Here is a 21,166-nt window from a genome sequence, read left to right as displayed (position 1 = left end):
CTTTTGTGAGGAGGGGCTCGGGTATAGGGAAGAGGATGCTCCACATTTTGGTTGGACAGGACTTTCGAGACCCTGGGGCGCAGGCTTAGTCTGAAGACCGAAGGAACTTTGTGACTCCATCTCTTAAGCATTCGAATCCAGTAGGGCACAAGTAAAGGAGGGTGTTTTGCCCGGGGTGTGTCTGTGGTTCCCAAGTTCGGCCAGCAAGTCACTGCAGATCCTGAGGCAGAAGTGTCAGTCCATCCTGGGTACCTCCACCTCCTGCTTCTACTGATGCTGGGTCCCTGATGGTCTTCCTCGTGTGGAGTCTGGTTGAAGCGAGTGTGGAACACCTCAGGTCTCTGGAGTCAGCTCTCCCCCCTCTGGACTTTTACAGATCCGTTTCCCAAAATTCCTCTGTACTGCACGAAGAGCAAGATGAACACTCTTGCAGCGAGTCGGAGACTCAGCTCTCGCAGAGACAGTCAGTCCAGCATGCCGGAGAGGTGATTTGCTTTCTTCTCCCTCCTTGGGTGCTGGCCACCAGGCACTGTCCTTCTGCCTGCGTGGCTCCGCACCCCCTTTTATTCATTCATCCGACACCTTTTACCTCCTCCAAGTCGGCAGCTGCAAAAGTTTAGTGAGGTTCCTGCATTCACAGTGTACCAAGCCTGTCTGCTCCGCAGGCCCTCCTCTACGCTGAGATAGCAGCAGAGCGGAACCCACAGAAGCGCTAATGGCGTTTGTACTCTTGTGAGCTGGGGTGGGTTTGGACAGGAAAGACTGAGTGAAACTGTACTCGTGCCAGGTGACGGTGTGAATCATGTGTTGGACCAGGGCGGGAGTGGAGGCTGGGAGGGGGTTGCCATTCTCTCCAGGAACAGGAATGGGAGGGGGTGAGAGAGCGGAGCGAGCTGCCCGGGAGCTGAGAGGCGGGCTCTGGTGCAGGAGGACAGCTCTGGGGACGTGCTGGACGGCCAGTGCGGTGGGGTGCAGAGGGCTGGGGCTTTCTACCCTGCTAAGGCCTATTAGCCACCCACTGACAGGTCACGGAGCTAGGCACAGTGGGACAGTCAGAAACAATAGTGTCCTTGTCCTCAGGAGCTCAGGCCAGCACGTGTACTCAGACACCTGCATGGCACCTGGCCACTGTCCTTGCCCAGGGAGCACTTGATGAATGAATGAGTTCTAACTAGAGAGATGAAGAGCTCCCGGGGACCATACAGCATCTTAGTAGAGGCGTACGAGGTTTCACTAAGTGCAGGAAATCAGGAAATAAGTTATAGGCAAGTAGCATTTTAGCCGGGCGTGATACAGGAAGATCACAGGTGTTTTGTTTTGTTTTCTTTTTTGGTACTAGGGATTAAACCCAGGGGCATTCTATTCCCAGATACACCCCCAGCCCTCTTTTTTCTTCTTAATTTTGAAACAGGGTCTCACTAAGTTGTGGAGGGCCTCACTAAGTAGCTGAGGCTGGCCGCGAACCTGCGATCCTCCTGTCTCAGCCTCCCAGGTACTGGGATTAAAAGCGTGCGCCACCGCGCTCGGCTTGGATCACGGGTTTGAGGACAACCTCAGCAGTATAGTGAGACACTTAGCAACCTAGCAAGCAAGACCCTGTTTCAAAACAAAAAATAAAATAGGGCTGGGGAGATAACTCAGAGGTAGAATGCCTCTAGGTTCAATCCCCAGTGCAAAAACAAAAACCAAAACCAGAGGTAGCATTTGAGCTGAATCTTAAACTCTCTTAGACATGAGAGAAAGGGGAAGAACGCATCCTGGCGCAGGACGGGAGCGGGCCGGGGTGCCAGAGCCAACCCAGACACAGGAGAGCAGGCGGCAGCTCAGGAGCCCGGCCGAGCTCCAGTGCCAGGAGACGAGGGAGCAGATTATGGTGAGGAACAGCCAGAAGGATTTGCCTCCGCCTGCGCTGGAGAAGCTGTGTGCCCAGCCCACTGACAGATGGGGTGCAGGGAAGGAGAGGTGATGCTCGTTTCAGGTCTGTGGGGCTGGAGCTCCCTGGCATCCCTGAGATGTCCTGCAGGCAGTGAGGCCCTCTGCCCTTGTGTTCCTTTCCTTCTGAGGGAGGCGGCTCATAATCTTGGAGAAACCGGGGTGTCCCCATGTCACAGCTGCTGGGTGACCTGTGTCACCCGAGACGCAGTCTTTGTATGGCCTCGGCAGGTGCTGGGCCTCGGTCAGGAGGTGCTGACTGAAGTGTGCACCTCCCCTGGGAGACAGTCCCTCCAGGCAGGGACTGAAGAGGGGTGTTGACAGAAGGGAAGCTGTGCCGCCTCTCGTGTCCGCCATGCCCACGGCGACAGGGGCTTGTCCTCCCCGCCCCTCGCCCGCTCTCACCTGCTTTCTCCCACGCGACTTGCCCTGGCTCCATGTCCGTTGCTTTTCCCACCCCAGGAATGTGGCGAAACTCCAGAGAGTGAAAATCTCACCCTGTCATCATCGGGGGCTGTTGACCAGTCATCTTGCACAGGAACACCGCTCTCTTCCACCATTTCCTCCCCAGAAGGTACACCAGGGAGCAGCCGCATGTACTTCCCCACACTGCGAGCTCAGCAGGAGCAAGCAGAGGCCTGGGCTGGTGCCAGAGCAGGACCCAGCCGGAGGGGAGGGGTCCTGTTCTCCTACAGTGAGCACAGGCAGGCCCCTTCTCTTAGTCTGAGTCAGGCCATCTGGAGGTTGCCTTTAACACATGGGAAAAGCAAAGCCCTGGTCCCTGAGGGTGAGCTCTGAGCTCTAACACATAAAGGTGCACACCTGGAATCTCAGCAGCTTGAGAGGCTGAGGCAGGAGATCACATGTTTGAGGCAGCCTCAGCAACTTAGCGAAACCAGTCTCAAAATAAAAAGGGCTAGCTGGGCATGGTGGCACACGCTTGTAATCCCCGCTCTTGGGAGGCTGAGATAGGAGGATCACGTAGGTTCAAAGCCAGCCTCAGCTGGCTTACGAGACCCTGTTTCCAAATAAAATGTAAAATAGGTCTGGGAGTATAGCCCGGAGGTAGAAGGCCCCTGGGTTCCACCCCCAGTACTACAAATAAATAAATATAAATAAATAAATAAATAAATAAATAAATAAATAAATAAATAAAAATAAATAAATAGGGCTAGCCAGGCGTGGTGGCACACGCTTGTAATCCCCGCGCTTGGGAGGCTGAGACAGGAGGATCTCACGGGTTCGAAGCCAGCCTCAGCCATTTAGTGAGGCTCTCAGCAACTTAGTGAGACCCTGTTTCCAAATAAAATATAAAATAGGTCTGAGAGTATAGCCCAGAGGTAGAAAAGCCCCTGGGTTCCACCCCCAGTACCACCAAAAATAAATAAATAAATAAAAATAAAAAATGAAAAGGGCTGGGGATATAGCTCAGTGGTAGAAAGCCCCCCTGGGTTCAGTCCCCAATACCACAAGAAGGAAGGAAGGGAAGGAGAGAGGGAGGGAAGAAGGGTGGGTGAAGGGGTGGGGAGAGAGAGGGAAGGAGACAGGAGAGGGAGAGAGGATAGATGGATGGCTAGATGGATCTTGGAAAACCTAAGTCTAAACCTTTTGGGGAGAGGGCAGGATAAGACCCCTGTACTCTTTCTGGCCTCAAGGCAGGGAGGGGGCTCTTCTTATGTCTCTTTACTCAAACTCCTGTCTCTAAAGATCCTGCCAGCAGCAGCCTGGCCCAGTCAGTCATGTCCATGGCGTCCTCCCAGATCAGCACTGATACGGTCTCCTCCATGTCCGGCTCCTACATCGCCCCTGGTACTGAAGAGGAGGGAGAGGCCATCCCTTCCCCCTGCGCTGCCAGCAGGGCCCCCTCAGAAGAAGGAGAGGTAAGGGAAGGGCACTCCGCTTGCCCTTGCTGATCTGTGCCCTGCGTGTGGCCGCAGCAGCTTAATGAAAGGTGTGCCTGGGAGAGCCCCCAGATGCTTACTTAGAAGGAGCGGGCGGTGGAGAGCACGGCACTCCCCCAGCTCTGACTCCTTCCTGGTGCCAACTTTGTACTGAACAAAGCTGGGGCTTGGGTGTGCTGTCGCAAGAGCCCATCATAACCATGCTCTCGGGCTTTGTTGCTCTTTTGCAGGGGATGCCAGCGGAGTCTCCAGACAGCAACTTTGCTGGTCCCCCAGCGGGAGAGCAGGACGCGGAGGTAACCTTGAGACCAGACAGTGGCACCCCTCCTCGCAGCCAGAGAACCTGCTGGAGGTGCCAGTGGGGAGGGGACTGAAGAAGCCTTTCTGAGAGCCCACCTAGATGAGTGAAAAGTGGAATGTGGGTTCCAGCTGCGATGGCGCACGCGTACGATTCCAGCCTCTGCAACTTAGCGAGACCCTGTCTGAAAAATAGAAGGGCTGGAGGTGTAGCTCAGTGGTAGGGCACCCCTGGGTTCAATCCCCAGTACTTCAAAAGAATGAGGAAATAGAATGTGGGCGGAGGTTAGAGCAGCCACGCACTCCGGCCTGTGCACTGTCCAGGGAGCAGGGGCGCTGCCGGGAGGCACTAGGGCAGTGTGATCAGTGTGGAGTGAGCTCACAAGGAGCCTTCCACCAGGTGTGGTGGTATACACCTGTAATCCCAGTGCTTGGGAGGCTAAGAAGGAGGACCACAGGTTTGAGGACAGCCTCAGAAATTTAGGGAGACCTGGTTTCAAAAATAAAAAAGAGCTGGAGGTATAGCTTGAAGATAGATACCCCTGGGTCTGATCTCTAGTGCCAAAAGAAAGAGAAACCTTCCCATGACAGACCCTGAAGCTTGGAGACATGCTGGCCTCTGTGAAAAAAGAAACCTAAGGTGCCTCTGAGGATCTCGTTATTTACTTTTTTATTTAATAGCTCTTATTTCCACCTTACAGAAACAGTATCAGAGCCAGGCGTGGTGGCGCACGCTTGTAATCCCAATACTTGGGAGGCTAAGACAAGAGGATAGCAGGTTCAAGGCCAGCCTCAGCTACTTAGAAACAAAAGAATAAAACAGCGCTTGGGGCATAGCTCAGAGGTCGAATGCCCCTGCGTTCAATCCCCAGCATGAAAAGAAGAAAGGGAGGGAGGAGGGAAGGGAGGTGGCTGTCACCATCAGTCAAGGTATCAGCAGGGACGTTTCTGACACCCCTGCGGTGTGGCTCAGACCTGATCCCCATAGACTAATCAAGCCTCCTCTGGCCTCCTTAGCATATTAAACATGGGGAGGGGGCTGCGTGCTTGTTATTCCAGGACTTGGAAGGGCTAAGCTTCATCAAGTAGTGAGACTCATCAACCTAGCAAGACCCTCTCTCAAAATAAAAATAAAATAGGGCTGGGGGTATAGCTCAGAGGTAGAATGCCCCTGGGCTCATTCTCCAGTAACAGACACACACACACACACACACACACACACACACACACACCACATCGCCCCAACCCACCCTACCCCATAGGTAGGGAAGGACGTGGGCCCTGGAGGCAGGTATCATGGGAATGATTATGTCTGGCTTTGGTGGGTCACTGTGCTTCTCTGACTGCTGTGTAGACTCATAGACTTCCTGTCTCCTAGGGAAATGACGTCATGGAGGAAGAGGATGGATCTCCCATGCAAGAAGATGGTAAAAGACCTGGCTGGTCCCACCTATGCTCCCTCGTATCGCGTCTCTTTCCTGGGTATTCTCGAGGGGTAAAGAAAGGCGAAGGGGAGCCGCTTTGACTTGGTGGCAGAGCTCAGTTGCGTGGCCATTGGGAAAACGGTTATCTGCTACGGATATATCAAGGCACGCAAGGTATCAATGGCCTCAATGATCTTCCCAGCTCTTCCTTGGGCTCAGAGCCCAGGGAGTCAGGATGCGGACGCTGCAGAGGACACACCTTGTTCAGCACGTGTACTTAGTAGACCCTGAGACTTCCCGGCCACTCCCACACCTGCCTCCGCGGCTGTGCCGCTGAGCCCAGGGAGCTGCCCCAGGCGGAGCGGTGTCTTCCGGCACGCCACGGGAGGCAGGGCTGTTAGGCAGCTTGTCTGGTCTTGTTTTGTGGAGAAAATGGTTGAGCTTACTGTGAGGAGCCCTCAGGAGGCAGCAGGCACAGGAAGGGAATAGTTGAGGAAACGCTAATTTCTTCAGCAGCTCAGCCTGGGCAAGAACCTGGCAGGTTCCATATCAATAGCTTCACTTAGGGTTTGGTCTTGTCTTCAGTAGCAAGAGTTTGTTTCCAGGGAGGCTGGCAGAGAAGAAATGCCCAGGGTGCGGGAGGAGGAGAAGGTGCTGGAGAGGTCACACGGACTCCCTCCCTCGTGCTCTGGGCACTCCCAAGCACACATGTGCCCCGGGCCCTGCGGTCGGCCCAGCAGATGTCATCCCCGTTGCTTCTGCTTTAGCGCTGGCCATTGCTTCGGGGTGCCGGGGGTGTGCATGTGGACTGGACAGTTCCCACCCCGGCAAGAGCCTGAGGAGAGCACGGCCGTAGAGGCTGGGTCCTTCCACTCCTGCGCGCCAGTCCAGGGCTCGAAGCTTCGCCTCCTGGGCGGGTGGCCTCAGGGCCTGAGGCTCTAGAGCCCCCGGAGAAGTGCAGGGTGGCCAGGTTGTTCCACCTACTCTCTGAGCCCTCTGCAGTGGGTTTATGTTTCTTCTCTCCCTTTCACTAAGGACAAAGGGGAGCTCGAAGAAAATCACTTCTGCAACTTTCCTTTCCCTTCCCTTCTTACGTGTCTGTAGATTTTTGGGCAGTCACTGAAAATATACTCAAAATAACAACTCTGGTCTCCTAAGAGAGTAAATCATAATTTTGTGAATGTGCCATTCTGATCTGATATGCAAAATTATGGCTCCGAAGGCGTCCGGTTGTTGTTTTATGTATTTATCATTTTGCAGAGCCTCGTGGTCATAAGCACATCCTGCTTAGACCCAAGACGAGGCACGAGCAGGGTGCTGTCCCCAGCTTTCTCCGGCTTCTGCCAGCCACAGTGGAACACCTGACCTGAGCACAGCTGCCCTGCTGGTTTCTGTCGAGCCTGTGTCCCGGAGCCCTCCGCGCTGACCTGAGTCATTAGGGAACAGAGCTAGAAAGGGGCCAGCTATGGGGAAGCCAGGACGGTGCGAGGACCCAGACATGCCTGCACAATTCGATTCCTTTATTTGTCCACCCTTTCCCCACTTAGTTATTGTCTTTTTTTTGACATATGATTTTATTTTTTGTCTCCATCCTTAAGATTTTTATTTTAAGGACAGCAAAGCAGAGAAAAACACAGCCAGCCCCTGTCTAACTGCATTAACTCCCTTACAGGCCAGAGGACATGCGCGTTTCTAGGTATGGAGTGTGACAATAACAATGACTTTGACATCGCAAGCGTGAAAGCACTGGACAATAAGCTGTGCTCTGAGGTCTGCTTCCCCGGTGAGTGGCAGTCTGCCGAACGTGAACTTAGTGGGAGACGCGCCTCCCCTCTCGTCCTGCTGTCACCGCGCGCCCTGCCCCACAGTGCCTGGCAAGAGGGCCTGGAGTGTGCCGAGGCGCGGGGACCAGCGCTGAGAGGAAGTGAGCAGGCCTTGGGAGAGTTCTGGAGCTTTTTACAGAGCGCCTCTTGCTCTGAGGCTATTGGGATAGGAAGAAAGGAGCAATGCCCCTCTCAAAATCTGACCTAACCGCGCCCTCCATCACCATCCTACAGAGACCCGGCGGTGGCCTGTCTCGTTTTTATCAACAGGAAATTGGAGCAGACAAACACCTCTTCTTGAAGGTCTTTAAAGTTAGCCTGCGCTCCTTCAAGTGAAACTGTAGCTCCTCAGAGGACGTGCGTTTAAGTCAAGATCTGATAGAAGGAAAGCCACGTTGTACGGGCCCGTGAATGGCTTTGGGATCCAGTGAGCTTTAGGTTACTAGTTGCATTGTACGTACTGGATTAGGGTCCCAAAGAAGAGGCCAAGAGTCAGGGGTGACTCTGCTCCCTGGAACCCTGACTTTAAATTTGATCAGGGAGCCGGGCGTGGTGGCGCACGCTTGTAATCCCCGCTCTTGGGAGGCCGAGACAGGAGGATCGCGCAGGTTCGAAGCCAGCCTCGGCTACTTAGCGAGGCTCTCAGCAACCTAGTGAGACCCTGTTTCCAAATAAAATAGAAAATAGGTCTGGGAGTATAGCCCGGAGGTAGAAAGCCCCTGGCTTCCATCCCCAGCACCACCAATCAATCAATCAATAAACAAATAAATTGAATCTAGGATAATATTATATAAAGCAACAATGTTGATCAAACTTGGAGCACCGATCTCAGTGCGCCCACTCAAGGGCTCCAAGACCATCTCTCTAAAAGCTCAGCCTTGCCCAAGTGGGGCCAGGTCAGATGTCCCTCTCAGTTTAACTGAAGAGACGTCCTTCCCACTGTGCGGTTTGTACCCCTCTCCACCATTCCCCAAGTGAAGACCCGTTTCAGCTTCAGAACAGCCACGCCTGGGTCCAGTGCTTTACTCGCTCAGCGAAGTGGCGGAGGCGTTGCAGCCACACAACCCCCTGTGGTCGCCACTCTACATCAGCCTGTGCCACACAGGGCCCCAGCAGGCCCTGGCCCCACGTAAGCTCGTGGTGGGGAAAGCCAGAATCCTCAGGAGACATTTTCTCCAGCCTTTCAAAGGGCACTTTGGTCATTATTTAGTTTATCCTAAAAGTACTGTCCAGGGCGTTAATCGTCAGCAGGGCCCCCAAGAAACAGTATTATCAGAGCTGGGCATGGTGGTGCATGCCTGTAATCCCAGTACCTGGGAGGCTTAGACAGGAGAATCACAGGTTCGAGGCCCGCCTCAGCAATTTAGTGGAACCCTGTTTCAAAATGTAAAATGGGGACTATCCCCTTTCGACAGCCCCCTCCTCCGTGCGAGAGCTATTATTTCTATTTTCTAAACTTTTCTATTCCTATACCCTTCAGAGCAAATTTAAAAAGGGCTATGGGGTTAGCTCAGAGGAAGAACACCTGGTCCACTCCCAGTACCACCAAAAAGGCAGCGTCGGTGAGCCTGCCCCTCGTGGAGGCCAGGGAAGAGCCCCCGGCACGCCTCCTGCCCAGTTGGGCTGCACCAGCTGCCTGGGCCAGGGCACACTCACTGCCTGCCTTCCCACTCCTGGCCTTGCTTCCGTCTGTCCGTTTGTGTTTCACGTCTTTTTGCCAACTGTAGATCTGTCTGTCTGGTTTGTTTATTTTTACCTCATTTGCGTTATCTGACTCTGTGTGAAAGCTCATGTTCACTCTGTGCCAGCACTGTCCTCCCCGCCTCGCTCGGTCCCACACCAAGCTTGCTGGCGTGCGCGCGCCGAGGCCCTCGCCCGGGCTTGGAGACGAGCTTTCTGTTCCTAATCAGCAAGGGCCCGGACTCAGTATATTAAGATTTTTCCAAGAAAATATATTGATGAGAATATATTTCTAATAAAAACGGGCACACCTCAGTGGTGAGGATTAATGGCAAGGAGCTTCTAACTGGCATCCTCGAGTTGGGTGAGGCTGGTGCCTCTGGGGAGCCTGCCTGCCTGCCTTCCCTTCCAAAGGCTCCCACACACACCCTGTTTTGGCAGAGGCTGCGGCTTGAGCTGTGCAGCCAGCAGCGCAGTGGGAACCACGCTGTTCTTCCCAACTCCCTCCGGCCGACCTGCCTGCATATACTTACTCCATTTTTGTGATTGCGGGAGGGCAGCAAGGCCAGGAAACAAGAAAGCAGCCCTGGGGTTCCTTATGACTTCTGGAGCCAGCGGTTTTGAGAGGAAACTGAGTTCAGTGACCGGGTATGAGGGCAGACGCCTGTGGCAGCTGTCAGAGGGGGACTCGGGCTGCAATAAGCACCCTGTCTGTCACGTCCTCAGCAAGAGGCCCAAGGGCTCGGGGGGCCGGGGGGAAGGTACGTCTGCTCTCTTGGCAAAATGTGCCTGGTTCTGCTGTTGGCATCACACTGGTGGCAGGAAGCTGGGAGGCACCCCGCAAGTGAAGTGTCGGGTCAGATCACTTGGTAGCCCCCAGACTCATTGGGCCTCTTCACACTGAGCTGTGGTCAGACTCGTCGACCGAGAGAGCTGGTCCTGCAGGCAGCGCTCTCCAGGGGCCCACCTTACACACCTTACACGCCTGGCTCTGTTTCTCTCTTCAAGTGCATGACAGTAGGGAGCGGAGCCCAGGGAAGCACCTGCGCATGCCCACACCACTGCCAAGGGGCCCTCCGCGCCACTGTCCACACGTGTGAGGGGCCCAGAGCTGTTCGGTCACCTCGGCCCCTCTTCCCCTCAGGGGCTAAAGGGTCTTCTGAGGCCCTGACACCCAGCGTGGACTTCTGCTTCACACTGGGGGAGATGTTCTGAGACTCTTCTGGGAGGACAGGATCTAAGCTGACAGGTGGTAAGATTGGAATCGTGCAGCCATGCTAAGTCAGTGTAGTTCCAAGGAAATGGTGGGTAATACACAGCCGGCAGCAGCGTGGCAGGCAAGCCATAGTTCTGGGTTAGTGTATGTGAAGAGACGGCAAACTTGGGCTTTTGTTTGTTTAGTGGAAATACAGTTTTAAATGACTGCATGGTATAGGAGCGGGTATATCCAGTGAAATATAAAATACTATGCCAGGTATGATAGCACACACTTAAGATCCCAGTACTTGGGAAGCTGAGACAGGAGGATCACAGGTTTGCGTCCAGCATCTGCAACTTAGAGAAACCCTCTGCAGCTTAGTGAGACCCTGTAAAAATAGGAGGTATAGCTTGGAACTAGGATGTCCTTGGGTTTAACCCCCAGTACCACAAAAATAAAAAAATATGTATGCATACCTGAAGCTCAGTTCACTCTTCAGGCCCCATAACCCAAGATTAAGGTGCTACTAGGAAAGTTTGCACATCATGAACACTAAGGGAAAATCGAAATTGTTCATCTTCCCCAGAAGAGAAACTATGGAGCCAGTTGGACTATAGCCCTTAAATTCAGTTAGTATCTTGATAGAGGCAGTTGGCCAAAGCTCCCCTGGAGTGCTGCCTCCCCTCCTGTAGGGCTCTCTTTATTCTCCTACGTATGATTCCTCAAAGAGGACCTGAATGGAAGCCACCTTTACCAACATCTCTGGAGAGATTTCAAGTCCCCAAGTGCCATTTTCTGGCCTGCAGGCCTGGACTCAGCCAGGCACACAGCAGCCCTCAGGGGGGGCGTCCTCAGCACTGGGCCTGCACTCGTGCCAGGCCGCACCCAGGGGAGGCCAGGAGGGTGGCAACAGGGCTTTGCCGGGGGCCTTTCAGACCCTTTCCCAGAGAGAGGGCGCTCTATCCCGGCCACGTCTCCCTGTGATGCAGACTTCCCACCAGAGGCTTGAGTCTGCCCTCAAGGAGCTGATCCGAGCCCTGGCCGGGGCTCCGGGACCCCTGCGACTCAGTCGGGACATCCCTCGGGCAGCTGCCCCGTCCTAGCGCCCGGTGTGCCGGCGGCCGTGGCGGCGGTGTTGCGGCTGCTGCTGTTTTTATTTGTGCGTGCATGTGTGTCTTCTCTCGTTTACCATTTGCTTTTGGTCTTTCCTACTAAACAGCCGCAGTTCCGGAGTCCTGCCCCATAAACATTGAAGAATAGGTATGAGATCTACCAAATTATATAAGCAAAACAACTCATCTTACTATGGGTTCCTAACTGACTAGGCAGAAGGGCCTGCTCCCCTCCTGCCACCCTCGGAGGGGAAGAAGCGCCTTCAATTCATGCCCTAGCGAGTGGAGATCCATGCGGTTTGGGTGTGAAAGGCTGAGACGGCCTGTTCCTGCCCTCCCCTCCACTCCCCGCAGCCACCTCAGGGTGGCTCGCCACACCAGGACTTGATACCTGCTTCCTTCTGTGTCTCGGCGGCCGAGCCTGAGGCTGACCGCAGTCGTGTGCGCGTGAGTGGCCTCAGGACCACAGGAGGAGCCCTCCAGCCGGCCAGGTGCCCGTGAGCCCTGAGGCCAGCCCTGGGCCTCGCATCTCATGGCAGCCTGAAAGGGCCTGCAGCTCAGAGTGTGAGGAGAGAAGTGGGGTTCCGGCTGCTGGGGAGCCACAGGGCCTCCCCTGCCAGGATGTGTCTTGACACGGGAGGCCGCAGGACCCACAGGACAAGCCACCCTCCCTGAAGGCAGAAAGCCCGCTTCCTCCCAAGAGTGGCGGTGGCTGAGGCCTGCCTGCCTGGTGGAAGGAACTCTAGCTGCCCTGGAGGGAATAGGCCAGGTGGAGCCAACAGCGGGCTGGGGCAGAATAAGCAAAGAGTGGCCTGAAGGCACAAAGCGGGACGGTCACTGACGGTCTGCGAGTCAGGTTCTCTGCTCAGCACCCTCAGTGGGTGCCCCGCACAGTCCTCACGGCACACCCGCGAGGGGACTCACCTCCCACGTGACAGTGAGGAAGCCAGGGCTTCCCGTCCGTGTGCCTAACCTGGGCGTGAAGTCTGAGAGCACACCTGCAGGTGTCCACACGGCCAGGCAGCGAGCGGAGGAGCGGCCCTGAGTGGTGCACCGCACGAGCGGCCAGGACGGCCTGCGCCTGGTGCAGGGGCAGCCGGGCACGCGGGGCAGGAGTGGCGCCCGTGCCAGCAGGCTAGCCTCTGCGGGCTTGGCCCCCCATAGTGTGGGACCACCAGAACGTCGCACTGTCCTCCTCGCCCCAGCTCCCATAGCAAGCGCCAGGCCTCTCAGCTGGACCCAGCAGGTCCGTCTCCTCTTCCCGCTTCTGCCCGCCCTGTGGAAATAGCACACCTAGACCTAGCTTTCTTTCCTTCGTCCACCATAACATAGAGGCTGAGCTCAACCAAGTCATGCCAAAATGAGTGGGCCCGAGGGTGCCTGCACAAGCAAGGGGCCTGTGTCAGTGCCTGTCTGCAGGCCGTACTGGAGTGGCTGCCTCGCCCACGGGCGGAGGAGCCCCACACGCCAGTGTCTGCGCCTTGCTCTGTCTCATGCACTGCGGCTTACACTCAGGAGTTTCAGGTCACACCTCCAGGCTGCCCTCCCGGACACACTGTATGGATGGCCTAGGGGATGGCTCCTGTAACCTTTGTCTTCTTTTCTCCAGATACCTGGCAGGCGGATGACAATGTTGTCAGTCGCAGGCGCTTATCATCTGGCAGCCTGGAGGACCCTGAGAGCAGGTCCTGTGTGTGGGGTCCTTTGGCTGTCTGAGAGTGCCTGCCCCCGTCCCCAGGCTCCCCTCCTGTCCTTGCATTCCATCCGTCCTCACTGGACTACTGGCCTTTCCCGGCATCCTCGGCAAGATGCGTCTGGACTTTGATACTCGCCTGAAAGCTGGATGTGCAGTTCTGCCTGCTCCTGCGCCCAACCACGTCTCCTATAGCCACGATCCTTCCCCCCTCAGATGGACTGGAAGCCCTTTCTGCTTGCCGGCTGGTGCCATGGAACTGCAGCTTAGAGGGCCTCACGGAGGCTGTGCCCGGTGCCCGCTGTGCCGACCAGCAGGTGGAGCTGAGCTCCTGGGCCTGGTGGTTCCTCCGCAGCTTCATCTCCACGGGGGGTAGACCAAGCAGAGTCAGAGTTTTGGCAGCTTCGGTATAAACACCTATGGAAATTTCTAGTTTCTGGCACCTCATAACCAGTCCAAAACCTCCAGTTTGGAGTGGTCGGGACGCTCCGTGGAACAGGAAGGCTATCTTGCACTGTAAGCAGTTTCCCTCCCAAAGCTCCTTTCTCAAGGACACAGGAGATAATGGTGACCAAAAGGTTGGCAAAAAAAAACACAAAAAAAAAACCTCTGTTAGCAGAGCTGGGCTCCTGGTCCCCGTGTGCCTGCTTCTGAAGGAACCCTAAGCCTGAGACCCACAGTTAGGATGATCAGGTGCAGACAGGAAGGCTGGGGTTCCATCTGAGGCAGTAGTTAAAGTCATTTCTATAGACCACCTCTATATGCAGTGCTGCCGCCCTGAGAGCAAGGAAGCATCCCTGTTGCCCCATCCCCACCCCCTTTAATAGCTGAAGACGTAGGTTGAGAGCGCTATCAACCAGTGATTCTCAAACTGGTCCCCAAAGAGAGGTGTGGGGAGCCTTGGGCTGAGTCCAGGCAGTAGCCCAGGCTAGCTAGCACCAGTGGCCTAGGAGCCACAGGGCTAGCGCCCGGCCCTCCGTGAGGACCGTCCCATCCTGAGTGTTTTCCTCCCCGGCCCTCCAGGTCCGCCGGGCCTGGTCAGTGGGAGGCTGGCCGGTGACCGAGCGAGCCTTCCGGTCAGCTCATAAACAGCCTGCCACAGCAGGCTGGCCTGGGAGCTGTGGGCGTCACACCTTTCTCACCTCAGTGGATTCTGCGTGGCTCTTAGACACCTTGTCCCCTGGCTTTTGGAAAATGTGGTTATTTAGTGGGGCGTGGGATTGTTTGGGAGACAGAATAATTGTGAGGGTAAACCTACAGCTCTCCTGACTGCGACAGGTTGTCTTAGGATTTTCAGTTGTCACTCCAGGCAGGTTTTCAAAACCAAGAGCCCAGTGCCCAGGGTCCTCTGCACCTTTTGTGTGACTGCAGAGGTCAGGACTCTGGAGACTCACACTGCCCGTGGTGGCGCCGCGCTCCTGCCCTGCTGGCGGGAAGCCACCTGCTGGCCGGCTGCAGCACAGCAGGCCGTTCTAGCTCCTGCCTCTGCCATCCCACTGCTGCGGTAGACTCTGCCATCCTGCGCCACGCCTAAGGCCCTGCCCTCCCCCTGGCATTCTGACAACCCCCTCGCATATTTAGGATTCAAACCAGTATATGTTAGCAATAACCCCCCTCCTGACTTGAAGTATGAGCTCTGAGCCCGGCGTGGTAACACACCCACCCCCTCTAGAGCAGGCAGTAGTCACAGTGTGGTGTGAGCCGGGAGGATGGGGACGGAGCTGAAGAGGACGGAGATGTGGGCAAGCAGGAGCCACGGTGGCCAGGACCCTCAGAGGAAGCTGTCTGGGCAGTCCTTCCTGGAGAGTCCATGTCCTCTTTCACAGCAAGTGCTTGGTCCCCTCCCAGGAAGGCCGCAGTCGGCTGCCACCCTCCTGCCCTGCCGTCATCTGGAGAGAAGCACGTGGTTAGCCTTTGCTCAGAGGAGGTGGTGGTCCTGCCTCTCCCTGAGGCACGGACCAGGGGCGTCTTGCCACCATGCTAGGCCTCCCAGGTGCTGCGGTGACCCAGGTTTCCTCGCAGAGCCCCTTTGCCTTCTACCCAGCTCCATCCACCAGTTTATGCCCCTGCTGGGGCGTCTCCTGGTCACAGACCCAAACACAGCCATCTCATGGAAGCTAGATCCTGTCCACCCCACTTTGCTTTCGGGCCTACACCCCTGGTGTGTGCAAGTGTGCGTGTATGCACTGTGTGTGCCGTCTGTGTACCCCTCGTTCTCTGGAGTACACTCATGGGTACGCTACAGTTGGGACATCAAGAATGCAATATTTATGGATTGCTGCATGATTCTTCAAAATGAATAAAACTGTTTACAGGGAAGGAGGCCTGTTGATTCAAGTGGGCTCATTGTCAGTTTCCGCCAGTTTCTCAGGGGCTCCTATCTGGAGCTAGAGGAGCTGGGCTGGAGGAGGGCGCAGCGTGTATGTTCCTGCGCGGAGCCGCTGCTGGCTTTCTGCGTGGCCTCCCGGGCCCAGGCCCGCAGCCCCCAGCCCTCCGCTCCCGGGCAGAGCACGACCCCTGTTCCTGCAGCGGCCTTAAACCGGAGAACGTCCAACACTGCAGCTTCTCAATAATTAAAGAGTAGGAAGGCGGGTGACGGAGGGAGGCTGGGGGAGGAGGGAGAGCCAGGCCCCTGGAACCTTAGTCTTCACTCCTGTGGCCTAAAGGCTGGTGGAGTTAAGGGGGCAGGTGACTCCCGCTAGGGGGACTTGGCAAGCCCTTAACTGTTTTGCCTACTGGCTCTGCTTCGGGGGCCCTCGGGAAGGGAGGGCCCCTCTGCGGAAGCCTCGGGCATGTTGAATGTCTAGGTTTCGGGAAGCTCTGCTCAGAGTTGGGGACTCTACCCTGCCGTCGCGTCTGCAGCAGTGCGGCGGACCTGAGCGGCAGGTGGCGGCGGAGAGTCACACTGGCCTTCGGGCACCCGAGAGGGCACCCCGGGGTCGTGAGCCAGGGGAAGGCCACAGAAACTTGAGAAAGTGCCACTCGCAGCCCAGAGGGGAGGAAAGAAAACCCCAAGGGTACGGTTCCCAGCCCAGCCCGAGCCGGTCCCCCGACCTCCGCCCCAGAACGCGGGCTCGTCCCGGGAGCCCCGGGGGCCGAGGGCGGTTCCGCGGCCGGCGGCGGTTCCCGGGGCTCGAGCCGCAGCCGCGCGTCGCCATCCCCAGCGCGGGGCTCCGCGGCGGGAACGCGCCCGTCCCGTCCCGGTGGCGGGTAGGGGGCTGGGTGGCGCGGGAGAGGGCGGCAAAGGAGGGAGTTCGGAGAGAGTTGCCGCCAGAGAGAGTAGCCAGGGCCCGCGGTCTCCTTGGAGACGCGCTGGCCAATGGCAGCAGCGGAAGCTGTTTACGGGGGCGGGGCGTCGCCATGGCAGCAGCAGAAGCCTTTGGAGCGGCTACTTAATGCCGGTCCCCGGGCTGCGAGCGCTCAGAGTGGCGCCGTCGTGCGGGGGGGCGGCGAGGGGCACTGCTGGGGCCCTTGAGCTGGAGCAGAGCGCCTCGGGGGTGGGAGGAACTTCTTCCAGAACCTTCCTCTGGCGCCGTGAAGCAGGTAAGGAACGCGGAGCGCAGCGTGGACGGGCGGGCGTCGGTCGCTGCGGTCTCCCATCGGTCGCCGACGGACGCGGGCCCGGGGACTGACAGCTGAGGAGTTTCGGGAAACTCGCTCCCCGCGCCCGTAGCCCAGCCCGTTTCCTCCCTCTCCCGTGGTGTGGCCCCTCATCCTGACATCTTTCGAGGATCAGACGACCGCCCCATTCCCGCCCCACGGTGCTGCCCTCTGGGGCCTCTCGCCCCATTTCCATCTGTTGCGGGGGAAGGCTCCTGACTCCCGCTTTTCGGGAGAAAGGGATGTCCTACCCTCTTCGCCTAACCCTCCGCCACTCTACCCTCTTTCCCGGTGTGGCCAATAAAACCTCCAAGGAAAAGGGGAGGCGGAGCGCCGGGGGGCGGACTTCTGGCTCAGGACCCCCCCCCCCCGCTGCGGGACAGCTGCGGGAAGGCCGTCCCTTACACACACCCTCTCCCCTCCAAGGTGGGGGGACCGCGCTCAGCTCCCGCTGTGGTCCCCGCAGGCACTCTTTGGTCTTCGAAAAAGACGACCCCCGCTTGCAGGATGGAGGTGCGCGTCCGGGAGGCCCTGTAACCGGAGCCGCGGGGCTCGGCGAGCGGGAGAGTCGGCGAGCCTCTCGGCTCGGCCGGTGGGTGCTGGCCGCCCCCTCCGAGAGTCCCGGCAGACATGGCGGAGAGCTGGCTGCGCCTCTCGGGAGCGGGGCCGGCGGAGGAGGCCGGGCCGGAGGGCTGCCTGGAGGAGCCCGACGCCCTGGATGACAGCCTGACCAGTCTGCAGTGGCTGCAGGAATTCTCGATTCTCAACGCCAAGGCCCCCTCCCTGCCCGCGGGGGGCACCGACCCCCACGGCTACCACCAGGTGCCCGGCTCGGCCGCGCCCGGCTCCCCCCTGGCGGCGGACCCCGCCTGCCTGGGGCAGCCGCACACGCCCGGCAAGCCCACGTCGTCCTGCACGTCGAGGAGCGCGCCCCCGGGGCTGCAGGCCCCGCCCCCCGACGACGTGGACTACGCCACCAACCCGCACGTGAAGCCGCCCTACTCGTACGCCACGCTCATCTGCATGGCCATGCAGGCCAGCAAGGCCACCAAGATCACCCTGTCGGCGATCTACAAGTGGATTACGGACAACTTCTGCTACTTCCGCCACGCGGATCCCACCTGGCAGGTAGGGGAGGCTCGGGCGCCGCGCTCCCTCCCCGCGCCCGGCTCCCGCACCGAGCCGCCCGGACCTGGAAGCCTGCAGGCCCCACACAGCCGGGCCCTGGGAGGTCCTGGAGGACGAGGACCGGGAGCCCAGCTCTTGGACCAGCCCTCCCTCGGCTTCCAGGAGGGAGGAGGGTCAACGTCCTGGGTCCAGTCAGTGAGGTCCAGGTGGAAGGAGCTCACCCAGCAGGCCCAGCCCACGGCCAGCGAGACTCCGCGTGGACGCAGCCTCCCGGGGCTGTGATGGGCCGAGGGCGCATTCTTGTCCCAAGTCCTAGAATTCCCAGACACTGCCCTGCCTAAAGACAGTTTTCAGGGCCAGATGCAGAAACGGAGGAGCTGGCCCCCTGTCAGGCTCTGCACCCTTTTTGCAGCTTTTTTTTGGGGGGGGTGAGTTGTAGGGGGGGGGCACTGGGGCTGTAAAGGACAGGAGGGGGAATGGCGCCTTCCTGAAGCTGCTGTCCCAACCCCCCCATGCCTCCCCAGTTCCCGCCTCCACCCCCTTCTCAGTCCCCAAGAGGGACAATTACCTGAGTCAGGTGCTTCCACAGGGGCCCCCGCCGGCTGCTCTAGCTCCACGCTCAGAGTCTCTGGAACCTGGCACAGAGCAGCCAAGGGGCCCAGGCCACCGCGTAAACATCCCAGCCCTGCTGGGGGCGCCACCCACCCCTCTGCCCTGCTCTGCGGGCCTACCCCTGCCCCCCACATGGACTGGGCAAAACCAAGCACCCAAAAGTGGACAGGTCAGGAAGATGCCGGGGTTGAGGCCGAGCACACAGACCTTGCTCTAAGAGTCCTCAGTCTTCAGGATCCTGGGCTACAGACAGGCTAAGGATGCCCACTCTTCCCTGGGGTACCCAGAGGGGGCAGGCACAGGGTCGCAGGCCTAAGCCATTCCAGAGGACCCCGCCTGTGGGCCAGAAGACCCCCACCCTCACCCTAGGCTTCCCAGCTCTTGGCTGGATAATAATCAACTAGTTTGGGGTGAGAAGAGAGAGCTGTGGGGGGGTGAAGACCCAGGCAGGTCCCCCACCCTCATCCCGAGACCACACACACACACACACACACACACACACACACACACACAGAGTCAGAGGGAGATGGCCATCCAGTGATTCGGGCCCTGGGGGAGCCAAGGGCTTTGGCCAGGGGCCGCAAGCAGCAGGGGAGGGGAGGGAGGGCGGGCGATGGGGGAGCCACCCTGCCGCTCGGAGCTCGGATGACTGAGCAGGCAGATATCCCAGCAACAGAGAACAAAAGCCCCCGCCAGCACTCCGGGCTCCCAGTGCCCGGTGGCCGGTGTCCCAGAGTGGCAGCGCTGGGTCAGAGCACTCGGGCTGCCCCCCCTCCCCCAACAGAGAGGTGCAGGAGCGTGCGGAGCGGCGGGTGCCGCCCCACCCCTGCGGCCGCTGACCTGGCGCCTCTCTCCCTCTCCTTCTCTCCTCTCCTTGTGCTCAGAATTCCATCCGCCACAACCTGTCCCTGAACAAGTGTTTCATCAAAGTACCGCGGGAGAAGGACGAGCCGGGCAAGGGGGGCTTCTGGCGCATCGACCCTCAGTACGCTGAGCGGCTGCTGAGCGGGGCCTTCAAGAAGCGGCGGCTGCCCGCGGTCCACATCCACCCGGCCTTCGCCCGCCAGGCTGCCCAGGAGCCCAGCGCCACCCCCTGGGCCAGGCCGCTGACCGTGAACACAGAGGCCCAGCAGCTTCTGCGGGAGTACGAGGAGGCCACGGGAGAGACGGGCTGGGGGGCGGGCGAGGGCCGGCTGGGGCACAAGCGCAAACAGCCGCTGCCCAAGCGGGTGGCCAAGGTCCTGCGGCCCCCCAGCACCCTGCTGCTGACCCAGGAGGAGCAGGGTGAGCTGGAGCCCCTCAAAGGCAACTTCGACTGGGAGGCCATCTTCGAGGCCGGCACTCTGGGCGGGGAGCTGGGCACGCTGGAGGCCCTGGAGCTGAGCCCGCCGGCGAGCCCCGCCTTGCATGGGGACGTGGACCTCACCGTCCACGGCCACCACATCGACTGCCCTGCGACCTGGGGGCCTCCGGCGGAGCAGGCGGCCGACAGCCTCGACTTCGATGAGACCTTCCTGGCCACGTCCTTCCTGCAGCACCCCTGGGAGGAGAGTGGCGGTGGCTGCCTGCCCCCGGAGCCCCTCTTTGAGGCAGGAGATGCCACCCTGGCCGCTGACCTGCAGGACTGGGCCAGCGTGGGCGCCTTCTTGTAAGAGGCCAGGTCCCACCCCACCTCTGGACAGTGGCCAAGTCGAGGCCCAGAACTGCTCCCCTGACACAGACCCTTGGACCCCCCACCGCCCTGGCAGGGGCTGGGCCAACTCTCCCTAGGCTGGTTCCATGAGGCCGCCAGCACGGGACATCCTCACATTGAAGCCCAGGAGGCTGCGAACTGGGGCTCCAGGACCAGAATTGCTGCCTCCCTTCACCAGCCCCACTACACAGTGTTTGCTGGTCCGTTTCTCGCCACCCCGGGGCCCGCCAAAGGGCCCTGTGTGTGAGCTGAGGCCTGGAGGGGCCCTGGCCAGGCAGGGGCGGAAGAGAACGGGCCTCCTCGGAGCATCGCGCCCACCCCTCTCCCACCCTCTCCCTCCTGCTGCCCCAGGTCTCTATCCAGAGAAAGTTCCCAGGTACAACAGATGCTAATTAGATGACCGCAAATTAACCCCCCAGAGGCCTCTCCCGGAGGAGCCTCCCGGGGCCTGGGCTATAGGGGCTGGGGCGGAGCTGCGGGCAATGGACGGGGGAGGGGGCTGGAGAGAGGCTGAAACTGAGGTGGGGGTAGGAGGCGGGCGAGGAGAGGTTCTCCACCTGGCCCCAGCCTTAGGGGTAAGGCACTGTATGTCTGGACGCAAAACCCTAGTCCGTGAGCCCTAGGAGACTGAGAGCGGCCGGAAGTTAAGGTTTTGGGGGGTAGGGCAGGGGCAGCTGAGCTGCAGGGGGGGCAGGCAGACTAATGTAGAGCGTAGTATAGCTGAGACTTAACTGAGAGGGCCCATGAGCTTGCTGGAACCCTGGGGCCAGGAAGGGGGCAGGCCCACCCCGACCTGCACTCAGAAATGGGGTCTCCTCCACCCTGACCCCTAGTCCTGCATCTGCCCTCCGCCTGGGGCAATTTAACCTTTTTCGTGGAAAGTTATTTACAATAAAAAAACGTTTTTAAACTAAAATTTTTTAAAGCCCGAGCACGGTCTTCACAGCTTTCTTGGGACAGACAGGGCCCCGTGGTTGGGAAGGGGGGGGACTTCTCTTCAGCGTCCCTGGGGAAGAACGGTCAGGAGGAAGATGGACGGTAGGGGACCCTGACCAACTCCCCACGACCTCAGG

The 21,166-nt window shown here is 58.7% G+C and overlaps 2 protein-coding genes across 8 annotated transcripts in view; both read left to right on the top strand.

The window, feature by feature from the left end:
- RNF157 (ring finger protein 157) overlaps nt 1-13,083 on the top strand; it is a gene marked incomplete at both ends in the record, with an annotated part of 85,581 nt that extends 72,498 nt beyond the window's left edge. For 2 of the 7 annotated variants that reach the window (XM_080713341.1, XM_080713336.1), the window contains 7 exons: nt 377-485; nt 2,395-2,506; nt 3,640-3,812; nt 4,064-4,129; nt 5,509-5,557; nt 7,227-7,337; nt 12,977-13,083. In XM_080713341.1, the coding sequence (XP_080569467.1) occupies nt 377-485; nt 2,395-2,506; nt 3,640-3,812; nt 4,064-4,129; nt 5,509-5,557; nt 7,227-7,337; nt 12,977-13,083 (727 nt within the window). Of the gene's footprint in view, nt 1-376; nt 486-2,394; nt 2,507-3,639; nt 3,813-4,063; nt 4,130-5,508; nt 5,558-7,226; nt 7,338-11,474; nt 11,516-12,976 lie in introns of those variants that run through there. The other 5 variants (XM_080713339.1, XM_080713338.1, XM_080713335.1 and 2 more) reach the window with 4 other exon arrangements.
- Nucleotides 13,084-17,290: 4,207 nt separating this feature from the next.
- On the top strand, nt 17,291-20,052 carry FOXJ1 (forkhead box J1; the record flags this gene model as incomplete). Its single annotated transcript, XM_080712341.1, has 2 exons — nt 17,291-17,788; nt 19,285-20,052. 2 exons carry the CDS (start codon nt 17,291-17,293, stop codon nt 20,050-20,052), a joined length of 1,266 nt encoding a protein of 421 aa, XP_080568467.1.
- Nucleotides 20,053-21,166: the final 1,114 nt, after the last annotated feature.

Source organism: Muscardinus avellanarius (genome assembly GCF_963383645.1).
Source record: "Muscardinus avellanarius genome assembly, chromosome: 16".
Lineage (NCBI taxonomy): Eukaryota > Metazoa > Chordata > Mammalia > Rodentia > Gliridae > Muscardinus > Muscardinus avellanarius.
The sequence above is the reverse complement of the archived record's forward strand: the minus strand, read 5'-3'. Positions and strand labels throughout refer to the sequence as shown.